This window comes from Bombus affinis, chromosome 8, assembly GCF_024516045.1.
Source record: "Bombus affinis isolate iyBomAffi1 chromosome 8, iyBomAffi1.2, whole genome shotgun sequence".
In the NCBI taxonomy this organism is placed as follows: domain Eukaryota; kingdom Metazoa; phylum Arthropoda; class Insecta; order Hymenoptera; family Apidae; genus Bombus; species Bombus affinis.
The window spans coordinates 16,702,475-16,723,381 of NC_066351.1; the positions used below are offsets into that span (position 1 = coordinate 16,702,475).

The window sequence follows — 20,907 nt, forward strand, 5'->3', positions numbered from 1 at the left end:
ACGATTGTTACCCAGCTCGAGCATCAACGCGAACCATTCCAAGTTCGATTAAAATTTCTGTTGCGTTTAAAATTCCAGAATCGCAAACTTTTTCCTTTTTCGCGTCCATGGTAGCTGAGATTTCGGTTAAAAATGCAAGTAAAATCTTACTTCTTATCTCCTTTGCAATTCTTTCCTTGTTCTCGCAACGAAATCTCGTTATCGTTTTTCTTCGTAATTTAACAGCTCGAAACTATCCACGATCACGGTCGATCCATCGGTGAATTCTATGGCAACGGATGATAGAAACTCCTTACAATTATTTCTAACTTCGGCAAAAGACAAGTAAAACCGAAGGGAAACTTTCTGCTTGCAAACTTTTCGTTTTCACCCAAAAGAACGCTTTCTTTCCACTTGCTGCAACTTTGAAAGAAATTAGAACCGTCTCGATATCCCATCGATGTCGTTATCGAAATATCAACGTCTTAATCGACATGATCGCAGCGGCTCCGATCGCGAAACTTTAATCAACACGTCCGGCACACTTTTCAAATTACCGACACGCTTAGTTTTCCGATCGGCTTCGGGTCGAAACGATCGAAACCGACGGACGAGAGTCGATCGTTTTTCTTAATTTCGGCGATTTAAAGCGGAAGAAGTTGCGCGTGTTGGGACGACGACTATGGGGAACCGAGGCAGCACCGCCAGCAATTCTGATAACGGAGCAAATGGCAACGTAGTCAGCTGCAAGTTCTAAACTTACAATTACGATGACGCGAGGCTAGTTTCTTGTTACGTGCTGCCGCGTTTCCCGAACCGAATACAATTAGCTAAAGTTACGCGTTTCTCGAGTTAGAGTTGGACTAATAATATAATCATTGGATTAGAGCGCGTTGTGTAATTCGATATCGATATGACATGTCCCTGACTCTCTAATCAGACGGTATAAGATAATTACATCGAGACGATATCAGATAATTTCTCGCGAAGATCAGTTTCGAGCAGTAGAAAAATCAATTTTCGAGAAAATCAAATTGACGCGAGAAAAGATCGAAACGCGGCCAACTTTGATTCTACGGATTCTTTAACTTTAAACGGCTAACGTATTTTCAACGATTTAACGATTTCATGTAGTTTTTCCCGAATAAAATTTACATCTAAGGGAAAGACGTACATATAACGTTTAAGATTAAGTAACGTTTGAAAGAAACTCGAGAAAATGTGTTTAGATCTATCGTTGAACGCACAAAGAGTATAACACGAAAATCAAACGAGCAAAAAAAAAAAAAAAAGTATCATTATCGTTTAAGATTCGATTCAACGATTCTGCGTCACCACGCACGCATCTCCTCGAATCTCAACCCGGTGGAGTCTATATTTTCCTACTTGCGAATATCGTTTCGTTGATTCTTTTATTCTCTCGTAAGCGAGAACGCGACATTTTTCTTTTCTCTTTCTTTCTTTCTTTCTCTTTTGCTCTTTGCTCGAACATATAATAGCACGCAGATCCGAAAGAAAAAAGAAACGCGGATGTGTTTGCTAAATCGTAGGAATCTGTAATCGCTTTAATCTGTGTTAAATGTGCTCTGTAACAAGACGAACGTACCCCATAGTACCCGGATTTTGAATAGTAGCGAGATAGCCGATCAAGGTTCAGAGCACGATCTGTATCTATAGCAGAGACCGTTTGATCGAGACGCGTGCGTTGGCGCACACGCGATGTTTCAGGGACCCGAACGGCGTCAGCCCGTTGACATCGGGATCCGACGGGCTTCCGACCAGCCCGCCGTTTTGGGATTCGTACGATTCGATAAATCAGCTGTACCTAGAGGCCGGTCGTAGCACGGAAATGCGGTCGCATTACAGGGGCCATAAGATGTCTCTGTGGTTGAATCTGTTGCCGCAACTACATCGACCCGGATACGAAATCAGCATGCGTCATCATCATCTGGTCGACAGCCCTAGCCTGTACGAAGGTGCGGTGCGCCAGCAGACCGAAGCGCTACCGTTGCCAGCGCCTCCGCTCCCGGTGCCGTCACCCACCGAGCCATCCTCGATCTCGAGCGCGATATCGACCACCGAGTGTACGCCGAACGCTACGGTCGCCACCACCGTGGCGACTACCTCGAGAACTTTCCAGCATCCGAAGCTGGGCCCAGCGCCTAACAATATTCTTAGAAAGCTGGCCTCCACTTATTATCAAAGCTACACCACAGCCCTCACAGTCACCATAGCCATTGGCGTATTTCTCTTGATACTGAACATTCTCATTTTCGCTGGCATCTATCATCAGAGGGACAAGAACGCTTCGAACGCGGCTGGAGGTTTATCTTCGGGCTTTGGAGATAAGAAGAAGGAGGAGCTATTGGAAGCAGGGTGTTCCGGTATCGAGGTGTCCTCGGGAAAGCAGAGACTATCTTCCTTGAATCTGATGGACTCGCCGTCTTCGAGTCCGCCACCGCATAAAGCGAAACTGGTGCAGGAGTTGGAATTACAGTTGCAGGAGTTCCAATGTTCTCCGCCTCCAGGCGGTGGCAAGAGAGCGTTAGAACCACCGTTGTATAGTAGAAGTCCGTGCGTCCAGAGAACGCGCACTCCATCGCCTTGCGTAGACGCGACCACTGCCAGGATGGACGACGACAACGACGACGACGACGATGACGACGACGGCGGCGACGACGATGGGGATAGCAACAGCGACGATAACGACGACGAGAATCTTCCAGAACCTCCACCGCCTCCGAAAGCTCCAGCGCCCAACGTCAGCCTGTCCTGTCCAGGAATCCTCAGGCAACCCGGTACACCCGGTAGCGCCAAGAAACGTGTTCAGATCCAAGAAATTTCCGTATGAGGAGAGTACCTCTTGCAATCTCCTTTTGCCGAAAACTCGTTCCGACTGGCCCATTCCGACCATTCCTAGTAAACCTGTCGAGCGATCCTCGATCGTCGCTACCGCTGGCGGTAGTCGACCAACAGCTTCGACCAAGAAGAAATTCAGCGTTTCGAGCGTTCCAAGCCAAAGTCCGTTGTTGCAACGCGCCATAACTTTCAGACGTTGCATATTCGCCTCTGTCGAGAGTTTCTTCGCGCTTAAGAATTTTAGATTCTGCATAGGCCTAGTTGCGAGAGGATTGGCAGTTTGGAAAAGTCACGGTTTACGGTTTTAACGTCGCGCTCGGGAGAATATTCGTAGCCAAAGATCGATGCCAGCTTAGTATCTGTCTTCGAAGAATCGATAAACGGATTGACGAAGACGCATAAGACGGTAAATAAAAGCACAAATCGATGGCCTTAAAAGAATTCGTTACTCGAAGCGACATAATAGACGCGACGGGAAGCAACGTCAAAGTCGAATCAGGCAAGCCACGTTCCTACGAGATTCGACGGAGATATTTTCCAATATTTCTTACAACTCGATGAAAAACGGCGAAAAGGAAGAAGCAACGGAACGGATAAACGACGGATAAACAACAACGGAGGAAAACGCAACGTCTCCCACTGGAGGGAAATTTTCGCAACGATTTTATTGATTGTCGATCGCGTGAATATATTTCGTACGTTCAAATTTGTCATAGATCCATCGAATTTAAATTTAAACGGTGCTCGATTTGCTTGCCCGAGTTTGTTCGAGCACGAGCGATATCGAGAAGTCGTCAAGTTTTACGATATCCTTCCTTCAGGCAAGAAACATCTCGCACAAAAAGCATCGACTCTTTGTCTTCCTCCTTCGAAAGCTATACACACGGTGGACGGTGAAGAATCGGAGAGAAGTTGGATAGAAAAAAACGATGAACGAGGGATGGATACCGACAGCGTCGGCGTCGAGTAGAAGTTGAACCGTCGCCGAGAGTCGTCGTCGCGACGCTCGACACTGTGAAACGAGGGGATTGATATAATCTCAGGAACCCAAAAGACAAGGCGCGCGCCGAGGAAGCCCAGCAGGATACCTCGGGCTTCCTTCATCCGGATTTGTCGGAGCACTAAGTGGAATTATTCGAGGAATTGGAAGGTCTGACCTCGGCTTTCCGGATCTCGTTTTGTTTTTCGGTCGAGAGCAGGAAGTCGTACGGGAGCAAATGGACCTGATCAAGCGAAACTCCGCAGGTTCGCCACTAAACGAGCCTGCTAGCTAATGAATTGACGAATCTGAAGTTCTCGTCGGTATAATCGCGAGTGTTCTTAGTTACATACGTGAAAAAGGCAGAGAGAAAGGGAGAGAGAGAAAGGGAGAGAGAAAGGGAGAGAGAAAAGGAGAGAGATAGACAGACAGACAGACAGACAGATAGATAGATAGATAGATAGATAGATAGATAGAGAGAGAGAGAGAGAGAGAGAGAGAGATAAGTGTGTGTGTGTGAGACAGTGAGAGAGCGAGAGAGTGAGAGACAAGAGGAAAAATCGTAGTGCGAGTGTCAGAGCGACAGAGGATGAGAATGAAATGGATAACAGTTGGTGAAGTAGGAAATATAAATTGTATATTATATTCGATGCCAGGGAATATGATTGGAACGTTGGAAGAAAAAAGTGGATCCATCCTGAGTGTATTTTTTCGTTTCTCCTTGGAGCGTGCCGACAGGAACGGTTTTTGTCGAATTTGGGATTGCTTGGATGAAATTTTGCTTTCTGCCTCGTTCCATATTTATTTTTTCATCTCCTAGTATGTACGTAAATGCGTTTCAAGTATATTCGTTTGTAACTTAATTTCGAACGTACGATCCAACTATGTATCTGATGTATTTTTCTTTATAAGAAAATTGCTGTTACAAAATGATTCTTACTACCTTCGAAGGTACGCGAATAATAGTTGCCCTGTTTTCCGACATCCGACCATTTATTTGATAAGGAAACGTATCTGGCGCCAAACCTCACTGGTTATTATCGAACGTTTAATTTTTTTATATATAAACGGTACGAATATTCCTCTCGAAATAAATTATATCGGTTGACGTTGATATAGACGCAAACAGTAAGGACTTTCATCGTCGATGAAGCTGCCGATCGGTAATTTTGAGAATGTCGCGTCCTCTTTCAAGCGTGTACCGTTGACAAATGCTGGTGTTTACGAGCGACGTTCCTCGCTGTTCCCCCATTCCCTCCGACAAATTAGCCTTGATTAAGTTTCGCCGAATAGTGGAACAAGGTTAGCCGTTTGTCAAGTTGATAACTAAAAACGTTCAGCACCTGACTTGCGCGAAATATATTTATTTTAAATTAAACGTTCCTTGTCGAAAGTATTTACAACGTTCGAGAATTCTAACGATTGACAGATTAAATGGTAAAGGACGATATGGCATTTACCTCTTCGAGCGGAGAAATATGTAAGTTAAAATACCCGACGGGAAAGTTTCTATTCCATATCAAGTAGTAACAGGCAACGATAGTCAGACGCGAAAGTAGCCACACAATGAGACTTTAACATTACGAAAGGGATGAAATGCCGATTAAAATTCTCGTGTCTTTCCTAGAATATCTACAATTACGTTTAACAAATTTGAATATCCCACTTGTTATAAGCAAATTGTTTCGATTAAAGTTAAAGTTTATGATATTGAACAATTTTCAGCTAAAATTAGACTTTGATCGTCTTCGTGAAGCGAAATAGAAATATTCATTGGGCCGCTATTAAAACGACCGAGATTAGTTTCCCTTTCGTTACGATGAACGACTTTTTAATTATTTAGTTTCCTTCTTCACGGTTGTTTGAAAGTTATTCTTACTTTTTAGAACATTCCCCGAAAAACGCAAAAGGAAAATTCAAATCAAAGAACGTCACGTTCTTGCTAAAATTTCTTCCTTTTCATCGCTAAACTCAAACCTTCCTATCGATTCGTCGTTCTACCAACGCACCTACCTCCGGTAAATTTTCTATTACACCTTTTTCCTAATATCCCTCTAAGAAACATTTTTCATTCTCCGTCTTACTGTCGTTTCTTTCTTTTTTTTTTTTGTTTCTTTCGTATCGGTGATAGAGGCAACTGCGATCGAGAAACGCAAAGCCAACGATCGATACCGGAAATAAGAGACAGTCGGATCCCGATAACGAAGGAGAAACGAGTCGTTGCGAGCTTTCGTGCGAGTTTGGGACGTAACGAAAGAGCGAAAAAAGAAAAAAAGGAAAAAGGAAAAAGAAAAAAGTAAAAAGAAAAAAACTGGAAGGAAAGGGAAAAAAGGAAACCGCGTGTGGGGCCAGCCGTAAGTAAAATCTAACTGCTAATTTAGTTTAAGCGGACAACGCCCGTCACCGTGAAAAAATTCGTGTATCTTTGCGCCCGGAAGAAATTGTCGATCTCATCGGAACGACTTTTCGAGCCTCGACGTGGTTTGAATTTTGAACGAAAGAAACGAAGGGAGATTGCGAAAGAAATTTTGCGTGCCCGTGTGTATGCGTGTAAAATTGCGAGAGGCAGAGAGAAAGAAGTTGGAATGTCCTGTCGTTGAAAAACTTTCGTCGATGAATCGACGGATCCTCGATTTCGATCATTTGTTCGCGCGTTTCTTCTTCGACGATCCTTTCGAACGATGGTCGATGTTCGTTGAAACGTACCTCTGAATTTTCAGAAAGTTTCTCGATGAATTAACGCGCGAAACACCGATGTCTTCAGCGTCATTTACATACGGAATCGAAAGAAGACATACATGTACACTTACGCGTACGCGAATGCGAAGGTCACGTGCATACACTGGTACACGTACACGATTATCAATGTTTGGAATGTTGGGATTTGTTTAAATAAATACTTAAAGCATTTAAAACGTAAGCATCGTTGGTACTTTGACTAAAATTCTTGTTACGCGCGATCTTTCCCTGTTGTCTTCGTTTTATAAGTCACGTTACTCGTATTTTACTTGTATTTATTTACGTTTCTGTTCCGCGTTACCATGATTCGACGCGCTATATGATACGAGCAACGATTTCAGCCATCTTCTTTTTATCGATCTTATCTTTTATTTATTTTAGATTTTTCGGATTTAGTTTATCGATTTACATAATTTTATGTCGTTTCTGTGCCCTAATTATAGACATTCGTAGATCGATCGAAACTCTTCCTAGCCAGCGAGCGTGGCCACGTCGAATCGTTTGTTCCTGATCCGAATAGGTAAGTGCTAATCTCGTTTTATATTATAATATCGTACACGATCACCGTGTTATTTTACGTGGAAATCAAGCATTTGGCTGCAACGAACATTTCAAATATCTATGCATAAGTTAAGCAACGTTTCTTATCGATCTTGCAAATTTTTCTCGATAAATATAGGGAAAAACGCCTCGAAAGAGATCGTTGCCACGTTTAAAGAAATGTACTTACGAGTATATCTAACCACCGACAAGTTACTTCATCGAATAATTAGTTTTGTAAATAATAGAATTGTTCTTTCGTTACGTACGAAGAATATCTTCTTCTATCGCAATCGCCAAGTTTCGTCCAATTTCCTCAAGATCCATTGGTTGTAACGTTTCTCAGAAACTTTGAACGGATTATTTTTCTCATACGCAAACGCGTATGGTAGATAATTTCTTTAATCGATTAATGTAATTACCTTCGTTAAGAGTCTATTAGCTATTACCAGTTTGGTGGGATCGAGCTAAAGCTCTCCTTCGAATCAACGGTTAACCTCTCGGAATCCACGAGTGGGTATAAATTCTGTTTGCCATTACTCGGAAACTCCTCTTACTTGCCGTACCGTCACTGTTCATTTTCGACAAGGGCTTTGAGTTATGCGTTACGCTTTCGGCTACAAGTTCGCGCAACAAACGTTCATTTCCTTTTAACATCGTAAAGCGTACTGCGCGATATTCGGATTACGAATTAAGACGTAGTTCAACGACGAAAACCTCGTAGAAAATTTGACAAAATTTACTTTACGTATCTCTAACCGGTTTATTTCCATTTGCGAGGAAATCGAACTGTTTTCTTTTTAATTCTTCGCTAAACCATCGTTACGTATCGCTAAGAAAAAGAACCATTTAGAATCTCCGTTCTTCATTTTTCTCGCGACGAATTAGCTTACTCCGATCTCGACCTACGATTCAACGAACTACTTTCAACCTGAACGAACCGAATTCCACCTTAGAGAAAGAAAGAAAGAGAGAAGGGAGGAAGGAAAGAAAGAAAGGAAAAAGACGAAACAACAGGCGGTAAAAATGAGAATAAACGATAACTGCGAAAATAAATTCCAAGAGTCCGACTGCTTTGAGCTCAAACAAGCTGCGAAAAAAGAAAAAAAAAAAAAAAAGAAAAACTGCTCAGAGAAGAGATAACAAACGGAATCCAAGGAGGAGACAGGTCGAAAAACGCCGTGCATCTCGCGTGAAAGGTGCGCGAAAGAAGAGGTGGCAGAGAGGACACGCGTCCTCTTTCTCCTACACCTCGTTCTCGTCTTCGTTCTTCTCTCCCGAGGCGGTGCTCCGTTTCCTCGCGAAACGCCCGGGTTCGTTTCGATCACGTTGCAAGCAGGCCGTTCCTCCTCGAGGATCCTCTCGCCACCGTCGGCGACGCCAGCTGCCGTGAAAACCACGGAGACACTCGATGTTTTAGGGTAATGGAAATTCCGGTCCCCTCGCGGCTCCTCGAGAACGAGCAATCTCGAGGATCGTTTCTGGCTCAGCTATATACCGCGCACCTCCTTGGCCTGCCAAAGTGGCACGTGTGACGAACCCGCGTATACGTGTGAGTTCGGTAACTGAAATTGTACCCGGCTACGTGCGTTTGTGTGCTGTCTTTCTTCGTATCCAGAATGTGCCTGGAATATCGAACTTTTCTAACTACGTACGTACATGCAAAACGAATAATCCTACAGAACGAAGGAACTCATTCTACTACTAAGGAAACTTCTACAACTTCTACGAGTAACTTGCTACGATTATTACGATTAAAAGAACGCACGGTATATCCGTAGTAAACACAGTGATACAGCGGCAAACGAATGAAAGAAGAGATTTTTAAAATATCAGGTATACAGGACGTTTATTTCGTCCGCTTTAAGATGTACGAAGGAACAGTCCGATGACTAAAAGATGGATCTGAAACATGTAAACATGTACATTGTACTTGAAATGATTTTGAATAGAAAATTCCTGATAATTTTTAGCGACAATTCGAAATAAGAAATTGAACGTTTCATTATGTTTGCTCGAAATTTGTATTATTTTACGTGAGATGGTAAAGTATTTACAACTCCGATCGTAAATATCAAGACGATCGCTAGTCCTGTATAAAACGTGCCGATGTTCACCCACTTCGCATCGATATATGACAAATGGAAAATTTGCGGATACAGAAATGGAATGGCCTCGTTGGAATATGGTACAAGCTAATGACAAGCGGATAAGCGGTGAACATCTCAAGACTACAAAGATCGTAATTGCGCATCGATTCTTTCCATGCCAAATGCTTCCCGTGACAGTGGCCCGACTCGTGGTCGCTCGAAAGTAAATTAAGTAAATTAGATAATCTCGCGACCTCGATTCTACAAAACTATAATTCCCATATCTTTTAAACCAATTGTTTTCAAACATTTGTATCTTAATATTTTATTTACAGAGACTAGACAAATATAGTTCCGTTTTAAAAAGGACAGAGGACTGTGAAAATTCTTCGCACGTTCGGAAGAAGAAGGAAAGATCGTGCCTCGAAATATTCGACCGACCGAAGCATGGCGCCATTAGTCGAAAAGGAACGACCATCGTTCGGTTCTCGTTCGTCCCTTTCCGCCGCGTTTCCTTCGGCACGGCGCGCATCCTCTCGCCCTCCCGACGACGACCGCGACGTCGATGAGGCTCGTATCGACGTCTCGCGGTGTTCCTTGCGGAGGGTGGCCGAAGCTCGAGCTTTAATGGGGTGCTTGCCGCCTCTTAAGGGCCGAGCCAACGAGATGTGCCGCGGGCTGAAGTATAATTAGTCATGCCATACAGTCGGTGGCATAGACCGATATATACCGGCCATGTTACGGCTATAACGCCGCTATGGTTCGAAAGCGAATGCGCGTCGCCGTGTGCGCGCCAACAACCTCTGTAACGAAAGGGTTCCAAGTTCCAAGTTCTAGTTAAAAAGTTGATCAATTCTAAAAATCGCGATACAAACAGAAATTTGACTACGAGAAAAATTTCGAAACGCGAATTCTCGGATAATGTTCGAGTTAGTTTTCGGCGAAAGCAGCTTGCTACCTTCTATTCTCTCCCTTGAGGCCTCTGAATGGTCGGTAGCAGTTTGGCGGATCGGATTACCCATATCGCCGCATCCTCGGATTCATCAGCGAGCCGATAATCCAGAATCCTGTAGGGCTTCGAGACGCACGTCACATTTACTCGCAAGTCGTGACTGAGAATAGCAGCACCTGCTTATTCTGATCGATTCGCGATGATTTAAGCGATCCAGCGCCATTACCCTATGAATATAAATACTCGGCTCTTTTTCCCCCTTTCTCTCTATGGCGACTCGCGGCTTTCGCGATGCGTCTAAGCCTTCCATCTGTCGAAACAAACAACTTTCAAACACGATCCACCTTTCTAGTTAATGTGGATCGCGTTTTCGATAGCCCAGTGCGCCAAAAACGCCGCGTCGTCACTTTCAAAATCGTGCGAACTTTCGTATCATACGTAGTATTCGCCAATCGCGTAGAAACGCCGCAAGTTCCAGCGATCGAACGAAACAGAATCTTCTCGGGATACGGAGACGGCCTACGTCTCTCGGCATTCGGACAGAATCGTAGAATTCCTCGTTAGTCGATCGATAGTTCGCCATCGAGGCTCCGCTTCTCTTCAACGCGAACAAGTTTAATTCGCCAGGTAATAAAGTGTCTTTGTTGAATCGCGAATACGTAGAATAAGAAATCGAATCGTACGATACGAAGAAGGAAGAAAGAAAGTTATTCGGCATCCCGTAATTCGGTATTGCGTTCATTTCGAGCGGTTGACTTCTTATTAATTCTTCGGACCTGTATTACAAAGGTCTCGCGATAAATACCGGAAATCACGTAATTTTATTGCGGCAACTACGAACGCGTTGCCGCCAAGCAACCGTACTATAAACCGTACTATAAAGATTATTCGCCGTTTTCTCCTATCAAACTTGTCTTACTTACCACGATGGTCTGTCCTTTGACGAGTCTGCCCTTTCAACGGTTATGGATGCACGACGAATGCCGGTGAATCTTGACTCGAATAGGATACGAACGTCTTACCAAGTTTTAAAATAACAGACATGCTGCAACATTTAAACTTCCTTTTATCCGTCTTTAGAATCGTTACATTGGAATTATCCGACTTCTTCTCTATTCGCTCGTTGTGTCGTATCGTCTGGATAGAGGGACGCTTTCATTTTTAGGCTTTCGGTTCGATTCGTTTCGTGAGATGCGCTTCGACGAAGAACAAGGTACAGCGTTCAAGCTTTACTACAAGACTGAGCGATGACCTCGTTTGTACTAATTGATCGCTGACGTACAGCAGCTTTGCGAGATAAACGACAAATAAACGGATCGTATGTCGACTGTAAAGCGCTATCGATCAGGGACGCCTTCTTCCATTATCGACGTACGAGTAATTATGATTATCGGTGAAAAGGCGACAACAGACAGATAAATATCGTTAAGCACCGAGTATTGAAAATCTTGGACGATATTTAATCAGATTCGTATTGTAAATATTAAAAATATCGAGCTTTGCCGTAATTTTATGGATCCGGCATGTACATATTTTCGATTAACTTTACCTTTAGAGGATGTAAAATTATTAACTGCCCTTTTTTTCGCCTAATAGTTTTCAGCCCGTTGAATCGAAAAACGCTCGACTCTATTATACGTACGCGCATCTTTTGAACCGCTAATTAAATTCTTCAGTTAAGATAGATAGAAGGCAGCGTTGAAACAAAAAAACAAAAAAAAACAAAAAAAAAAGAAAAGAAAGAAGAAGAAAAAGATAGCACCGGAGGAGAGCTTTCCGACGAAAGTACGATACATAGTATTTGGCTGGCACACGAGCACATGACACGAGCTAAGGCTTAAAGCATTTGACGATCGTTTACGAGCAACATACTGCGCGTGCAGCGATAACACCTCCGTTATGGATATCACTCCGTTTTATGATCGTATGAAAGACATTTTTGAAATAAAATCCTGACGCCCTTTACCGTCGTTAAAGAGTACATTGTGATTCCTATACTTGCTCGCTTCGTTCCACGATTCTTTGAAACTGGAATTTAGTTTATACCGTAATAAATAGAACGATCGCCTGGTATTACGAACAAAAGTCACGGCCTTCCGTCCAAATCCTCCGACGCTTTATACTATATTTACCAATTACTACAAAATTCTGTGTCTTTATCTCGTTTAATTTCATAAGTATAGCAGCTTGACAGATAAATTTCTTAAGGAAACCAAGCTACTCTGCGATATTCGAAACTCATCGTTTCAATATTAATTCTGTGTTAAAAGTCGACTTTAGCAAGTAGCAATTAAGGTGGTTAGTTAGATGCGTACATATACTCGTATCGGATGATTCGCAGAGATAAACGTCGATGAGTTTGGTTGCTTAAAGTTCGAAAGGCTGAGCAAATATTTTCTCGAAGGTAATGTTCTCTCCTGCTTTATGAAGTGCACAGATACACACACACACACACACGCACGCACGCATACAGAGTCAAGGAGCTGTAACACCGGGCTAAGACTGTAAACTCTGTTTACGATGATGTAAAAAACGCTTTTGACGCGAGCTTCTTATACCTCACGAGCTGGATGTAGTATAATATGGAGCTTAGGTCGTAAGTTCGTTTTACTTAGGATTTCAAAGGAACCGGTGTCTGACTTTTCGAAACGAAAATCTTACACGTTTCAAAGAAGTTGGGAAGTTAAATCGATTTTTAACAGACTTACGCGCAATTTGTAAGGTAAAGAAATAACCATCGACGAAATAAGACAACGTTAAACAATTCGAAAGGATCGTATATTAAAGTAAGTACGAAATTATTGTATTTAGGGGCTGAAATCCAAGTGAAATTTCTCATAAATATAATTTAGAAAAAATTCTCTGTAGAATGTTTGCGTTTTGTTTATTACTTTATGGTAATTCGTATTACAGTTTATTGTGCGTTTAAATTTACGGCGCTTTGAATAATCGCGATATTCTCAGTTCTATTACCAGAAAGCATCGTAGCCGCCTTCTCCATCCTTTCGATACGTCATAGAGACAACGTCTTCATTCTTTGGCAGTGCTCGTCGTTTCGCTTGCCATTTCGAAACTATCTAGCAACGCATCCTCTAAAACTCTAAACAGTCGCGTCATCGACACCTCGTATCCGGCTAGCCGTCTATCGACACTCGTAAATTATGCCAAGGCTAGATAGTCGTCGACTATCTACCATAAAATCGTCAAGAAAATGCGTTACATATTAGTTACATATTAGTATCATATTAGTGTCATATTAGCGTCATATTAGTGTTTATCGATGACGATAGCGTGCAGATTTTAAACGCTATCTGATACCAAAGAGAACTGTGCCGATACAATGGAGTTTGTTAATTATGTGACACCGATAACGATAACGCTACATGTATCTATCCGATATTGAGTAATATTTTCGATTCGCGCGGATCTCGTTCTTTGCTACCATTTATCGGTCCATGAAAAAAGATACGAACCATTTTTAAATGAGATCTCGTTTGAAACGTTCGATTAGTCCGTTCGTTCGATCCAATGTTTCTCGCGTATCTATATACATAGTATGCGACAACGAAATATTCCAAAATAGTGCGTTGAAATCATTAGCGATAACTCGAACGCTATAAAAGCGAAATATTCCACGAATTTAAGGACAATCTGCTTTCGATTCCTTTTCACGCGCGATATCGTTGAAACCGCATCGTAAAAAACCACGTTAAAGTTTCAAACGATATTTTCTACTTTTTTCTTGGAATCATGTCCGTTATCAGGGCGTTACGTGCCTAATATAAAATTTCATTTAGCATGATTTCCGTTTTAGCCGTTTTCCTCGACGATTCTAATATTTCTGAAATAAATGATCTTTCTTTCGCACGATACCTTCGCGCAGACAGCCGTAGCAATCTCACGAATGAATTCCGCGTGCAGCAGGTAATTAGATAATCGCAAAGTGGCAATGGCGAACGCGAAGGAGGCTCATTGCCGGTGCTTGGGCGATTCTATAAAAGCCAAGAGTTATAAACCACGCCCGTCGTTACAGCTAACAAAGTGGATTAACGCGGCCGGTGGCGCTCTCGGCGCTCTATCCACCCTACGTTCATCCCCTACGTTCTGCCGAATAAACGAACAAACTTGTCAAGGAAATTGTTTTCAGTTCTGCGTTTTGCCGCGACTAATTCTAGAATTAGCGTGTATTTTTCAAGAAGGTGTATCGGAGAAACGATTCTTCGATCGAATACTCGATACCCGAGTTGATTTTATCGCTTTTTCCCTTCATTTCGACGATGCAAATAGACTTGTTTCGTATTTCTTACGACGGATATAATTTTCATAATCCAATCGCAAGTGAATATAGCTTGGAGGGACATTGCTGCGATTAAGACGCCTTTCAGACCAAATTAAGATTTTCAAGCGGGATGTTTCGAAGAGGAAATAATACGGATGATAATAATAAGACACACGCGCACATTCTCCTAATCTCCTGTTCGTAAAGAGCTCATCAAGATTTATACGACCTATCGAAAAACCGTCTTAGGTAATCGATAAATCGATATGGCCTGATCAAAAGGTAATGAGACCATTTTTCAGAGTTAACGTTCTAATGCAACGTAGCAGGAACAGCGTAAACGTAAAATAATAAAAACGTCGATTATACTTAATGGCAATTGGAAAGCAATGAAACCCGCCGTTGATGGAATTAGTCACTCGCGTTGTACGAGAGGTTTTTCCGTCGATAACGAGTAAAACGACCGGTGGGAAAGGATATTAAAGAGAAAAGGAGAGAAAAAAAAGACGGTGGGGGAAAAAGCGATCGTCGAGTGAAATAACAGAAGCTTGGCGGATTTATATCGCGCAAAACTGAAAATTCTCTTTCGGTTACGTTCTTTCGCGGCCCGCCCAACTGGATTCGGCGAGGGCCATTTAAATCGTTCAACGAACATCGATTCCATCCGCTCTATGGACGCGCGCCTACATACGCAGGCAAATGAGCGATTACTGGGAATATATCAGGTGGAACGCGTGTCCCCGGAATGGAACGTTTCATTCGTCAAACGGGGACAATATCGTTCCGAATCCCAATGACTCGGACGCTCTCCTTTTTTCTCTCAGTTCTTCCGCTTCAAACAATGGAATCTGAAATACGACCGACGGGAAACTCTGTTGGCCTTCTCCCTTCTGTCGCCGTTATTCTTCGAAAACGTCGATAAAGTGGTCGGTAGTGGTTACTAGCTGATATTCCAACATTGCACCGTTTCACTTAATTAATAGCGAATATAAGTACTATTCGTCGTTACTATTCCAGTTTGCAAATGTCTGCTTTTTATCGAATTTTTATTCTCGTTTGACGTAAAGACATTGAAACGGTGTCACGTTCCGTTTTGAAATTTTAGCTAACCGGTCAGGTATGTAGGTTTAGAAATTTCTATACAACGATCATAGGCTATCTACGCTTACCGGTCTTGTAACGTTTAGTTTACGCAAATTACGTTACGAATAAAAGTTCAAGGCGTATCGCAACAGATGCGTTTGTCGTTTTCAACGATTTAGTTTAGTAATAGTTTACGTTTTTACCGATAGTTTATGAAGTAACTTGTTCGTACGAACGAACGACAGGCGAACGTACCGTAACGTTTCAAATCTTTCTTTTTCTTTTCTTCGGGTAATCTAGGTAAAAATTGGAACTCAAGAAAGGTATATTCTATGATATAAACGTTTATTGGTTAAGATCTTTTTCAAGATCTTTTTTCGATATCGTACTGGCAGAATATCATTTATCACACTTTTATTTGTCGGTCTTCTTTCACGGGCACTTCATATATCTATAAAGGAAAGAAAACTGATCGTTCGGTAGTTACGCTTGGCGGAACAAATTTCACACGTACGATTATATCAAACTTTATACGCTTCTTTCTATCTTTTTATCTCTTTATTATCCGCTTCTATCTCCTTGGTTTATCGTCACACGACACGAGAAAGCCAGCATTCACATCGAACTCTCTTCTTTCAGATTCCTTTTTTTAAAGTTCGAGTTTAGATGAAAAAGTCTTATTAAAGAGAACGAAGTAGGCACTATCGAGGGTTTAGGCATTACGGAATACCGTTAAACCAAAAAACGTAGTTCGTTCAATTTGACTTACAATAGAATCTGCCAAACCTTTATTTTAATATTCGATAAAAGCGTAGACAAAGCGAGCTTTCGGATTAATGCAGCTCTTGCATACACGTATTTTCAACAATTGGAACAATCCCGTTGGCTTTTCCCCTTTACGCTATTTTTAGAGATTTCGTTTAAATATCAATGCCCGTAATTCGAACAATGTATATCCGTTGATTCGATTTGATCAAAACGATCCTATACTTGTACTCCTATATCGGTTTGTCTCTTTCGAATCGTGGAAAAAATATTTTTTAGCTCGATTTAGAAGCTTGTAAAACTTTGAGGATTTTGGTGTTCGACGAAGATCAAGGTAAAAGTGTAAGTAAAACGGACTCGCTACGTTTAGAAAATAAATTTTGTTTTCCGAGCAACTTTTAACGAATATACGTCCGGAATTTTTCTCACTGACCCAATTGTAAGAAAGGAGGAACAAATGGACACGGCCGAGTAAAAGAAAAATAAAAGATCTAAAGCTAAAGCTAAAAACGATCGTTGTTCCCTAGATCTTATTCTTGTTGTCAACATCGTGCGTTTAGTAATTAATTTCTTTAAACTTACAAATAGTTTCCAAATAATTCCACTTGTGCGACTGTTACACGCGTCTGATGTATATTATCGGTCGTATCATCGAACGAAAAGGAGTTTCCTACTATTCCATCGTTACTTTATTACTATTTCTCTTTTAATTGCTCGTGTATTCTACTCCTTTACCGATCTCTGTGTTCAACTCGATCGTAATTCGTCGATCGAGAGAAATATCTAATCTTATCGTTGGACGAGACTTTATTCCTCTTAGAGAACTCACTCCCTACAAGATGCTACGTGCTAGAAGATAGTTCGTACAATCGATTTTGGTTTACCACGAAATTCACGATTCATCGGTGTCGATAAAACTCCCGACAACTTATCTATTCTACGTGAAATCGCCAAACTCTATCCCGCTCGATTTCCTCTTTTTTTTTTTTCTTTCCTTTTCTTTTCACTGTCCTTTCGTCGAACCTCGGGAAAGCTGTATTTTATTCGCTTATTTAATAGCTTTAACAATATAATACACGGCTGACTAACGATGCAACGTATATCTGTAAGGTGTTAAAGACTTTTAAACAAAATATATATACTATTACGCGATAAGGCGATTAACGGAATTCTCGAATTATTACCCGTGTATTTTTTTAAGCTTTTCACCTTATTTCGCTTTACTGAAATTGTTGAAACATCGAGGATCAATAAAGAGAAAAATATTCAGTGAAAAAAGTAGCCTGATAATATAGGTAAATTTAATTAGCCTCTTCCTCTTTTACCAAGGAAATTGTCATTTTAATATCCCTTCCTTTTCTATTCTTTCCATTTCTTTCTCGGAGTCCTTCCCGTTTCAACGACCGTATATATCGGAATTGCGTGTCCCGGCGAACTAACGGCACCAGAAATCAAGCGAATCGAGGCTAGCGGCGGAATTTCGCGAGCATCGCCGCGAATTTTATTGACCCCGCCGCAACGGTTAACAGCGACGGTGGCATGGTGGCGCGATTTCCGGAAATTCGCTTGGTACGACCCGCATCTTCGGCGGTCCTGCACCTGTTGAATTGGGACATCGATCGAGCGTCTTTACGAGCAGACGAATGCCACAGCCAAGAAGGGAGAAGTCGTTCGTTTCTTCGACTCGAGGCCACTGAATACAGCGATAAATTCAATGGAATACGAACTTCCCGACAGTTTTATCTGCTTCTTTGGGAGTTGGTCCGCGACAGTGGAGTTAATGGTAAGACGATAGGAACTGCGCTATCTCGCGTTTGTTGGAACGATTTAGACAGCCAATTCGTAAGAGTAGCTAATCTGGCGGCCGCTTCGACGATCGATATCTCCTATCGATAGAAAGCGAAATCTAATGTTTTTAAAAAGGACAAAAGTGATTTTGCGTTTGGATGGTTCAAAGGAAAGAGCATGATTTCTATATCGTTATATAAGTTTGTTCGACAAGAAAATTCTGCGATTACATCGATTTTAGATCCGTCGTTTGAACGTACGTTCGGATTTTTATCGCTCTAACGCAAACAATCTACGCATCGCACTACGACGGTTAAAATAATTTCTATTCTTTTTAATTGGTCCGTCTCGATATGAATTTCGCGTTGCTTTCCTCGTTCCTTATTTTTACATTCGACAGCTCGCGTATTCACAACGGAGCGATACAACATTTCTAGAAAGTGATCGTTGACAAATATCTTCGATCAACACGTACGTTGAAAATGGAAATTACCGGATGAAACGGAGAAAGGGGTCACGATGTTTGTAAGAACGTGAATAATTTCATTGTAATTCGTTGACGACTCTGACAGTTGAATGCGATTTTAGATGAAGAACGAAGAAAGAAAATTACATTGTAATTAGACTTTATTATTGCAGGATTATCCGATATCCAGGATGATATCAGTTATTAAGAAGAAGAAAGAAAAGAAAGCGTGGCTTGGCAGCATCGTCGGGCGAAAACTCGAGGCTCGTTCGTCGTATAAGTCAGGTATAGATTAATAATGGATTAATAACAGATTAATAACAGATTATAGAGCACAGCAATCGTTTCCTGCTTATTCCGACGTTAAATTTAAAGCGCTTCGACGACTTCGATCAAACCGTTCCGTGTTCTCGCCTAATTATGCCTCTGCTATCAGCTCATAGATAGCGCGCGACATGATAGGATTTTAGTTCGTAGTAGTAAGCGTTCATGCGCGCCACTCTCTATGCCTCGCGAGTGCGTGTTCCGAGTTAAGCGGATGACCCTGTACACACGATGACTGTTCCATAATCGGAAATTCGTAAAGATAAAATTGGACATGCAAAACGGTATTGTCGTAATTCGATATGTATGCCCGTAATGGCAACGCGATTCTCTCATCGAAGACTGTAATTTTAACAGTCGCTTATGTTTAAGAAAGACACGAAAAGCGGTTAATTTTACGGGATTTTAGATCGGAAGCCGTAGATTTGGCCGTAGCTACCGTTTGTTTCGCGTCCGATAGTTGTTAACGCGTAGAAATATTTCATTAGACACGAGAATCGATAGACGCGATAGGTCGGAACTTTACATAGTGTGAAAACAACGTTAGTGCAAATCGAGCTAGTATGACGGACGCGTTCCGTCATTCTCTGCTTTGAAAGTCGGTTTACCGATTCGTACGAGATCGAAATAATGCGTTACGTTTCTTGGCTCTCATTTTTATCCGTACCTCTCGGTGAATTTGTCGGAAATTGCCGTAACCTTGGATCCATTGTACGCGCCTCCGAGAGTCAAACAGAAGGGAGGTTATGGTCTTCGTTTGGACGGCGGAACAGTGAGTACTAGCTGTTATTTACTTATAACGCATTTTTTATTTCTATTCGACCGTTAAGACAAGCTAAAAAAATTCGAAACCTTTATTAAATTTGATGCAGCCGATATAATATATAAATATAATAAGCGACCGAAAAGCGACTGAACACTAGCATTACCATCGCTATTTTGTTTCTTTGCCACTATTACCAGATTCCGAGTATCTACGTAAATTTACATTTTTACGAACACGACAAAATTAGAATAGGACCTAGATAGAAGTTTTGCTTATTAAAAATTATAGCAAGCACTCTGAATATTTTACCGTATATTTTCGAACGTTGTAAGCATTCTATATGCACTTTTGCATCTTCAAATTTCGCACAAATGCATGAAAATTTGCAGGTTGCTTATTGATATCGCATTTTTAAACACATTAATCCCTGTTTCTCTCATTAGAATGAGAAGCATCGTCTTTTTTCGGTAATTCGATTTTTCGGCATGGAATAGCGAGGTCGGATCGCTATTACCGATCTTGACGATCTTGAAATATCCCGAGTAACTTTTCTCTACAGATTTCGTACTCACTCGACTTTAGTTTCCGAGATACATATCTTTTTTACGTTAGTGCTACGTTATATTCTGACGTGGACGATCACCTTGTAGTGGCCATATTTTTATATAGGTCGATGCAAATTTAACGCATCGATGATAATCATTTTTAATATAAATAAATAAGAATGTTTTTCGAATTATCGCGATATTACAAGAACATGTATCTGGTAATATTCTGTGATAGTCTGTTGCAACAGTTCTTTGGATAATTTTTTGTGCGCGTATATAAGAAGCACTATTAATCGTTCCCAAACAGAATACAACGGTATTTAGTAAGCGAAAATGATAATTTTGTATATACATACATATGTACTCTATAAACAAAGTAAAAGTAAGTAAGACTTGTCCATCGTCTATCGTTCCAACGATATCTTCCGTATTGCGATGTTTCTGATTCGAGTAGCGTTTCGAACTCGTATCTCTTTGCTCTTTCATCGTACGGGAACAAACATACGGTATCCCAAACATGTTGAAACTTGGATCGTTGATATTAACATAAAGGATATTCTTATCATCGATCGTTTGCATTTCAGTTTTGTAAAAGGGCAAAAATTTGCAGACGCCGTGTACGATACATTAAACATAAATTACTCTATATCTTGAAAATTAAAGCCGAACGGCGATTACATGCATAGAAAAAAGCTATATTTCAAGCTCAAAGTCGGCTACATGTATCCTAATCGGTAATAATTAATAAGA

General features: G+C 41.4%; 2 protein-coding genes across 6 annotated transcripts in view; both read left to right on the forward strand.

The window, feature by feature from the left end:
* LOC126919496 (ATP-dependent RNA helicase DHX33) overlaps window positions 1-20,907 on the forward strand; it is a 250,860-nt gene that overhangs the window by 98,514 nt on the left and 131,439 nt on the right. The window lies entirely within an intron of this gene.
* Window positions 1-20,907, forward strand: part of LOC126919489 (neuroligin-1-like) — a 150,480-nt gene that overhangs the window by 39,969 nt on the left and 89,604 nt on the right. The window contains exon 7 of one of the 5 annotated variants that reach the window (XM_050728792.1): window positions 1,708-6,737. The exons of the other annotated variants lie outside the window; for them this stretch is intronic. Coding sequence (XP_050584749.1) covers window positions 1,708-2,830 — 1,123 coding nt within the window. The 3' untranslated portion in view covers window positions 2,831-6,737. Of the gene's footprint in view, window positions 1-1,707; window positions 6,738-20,907 lie in introns of those variants that run through there. 5 annotated transcript variants of the gene reach the window in all.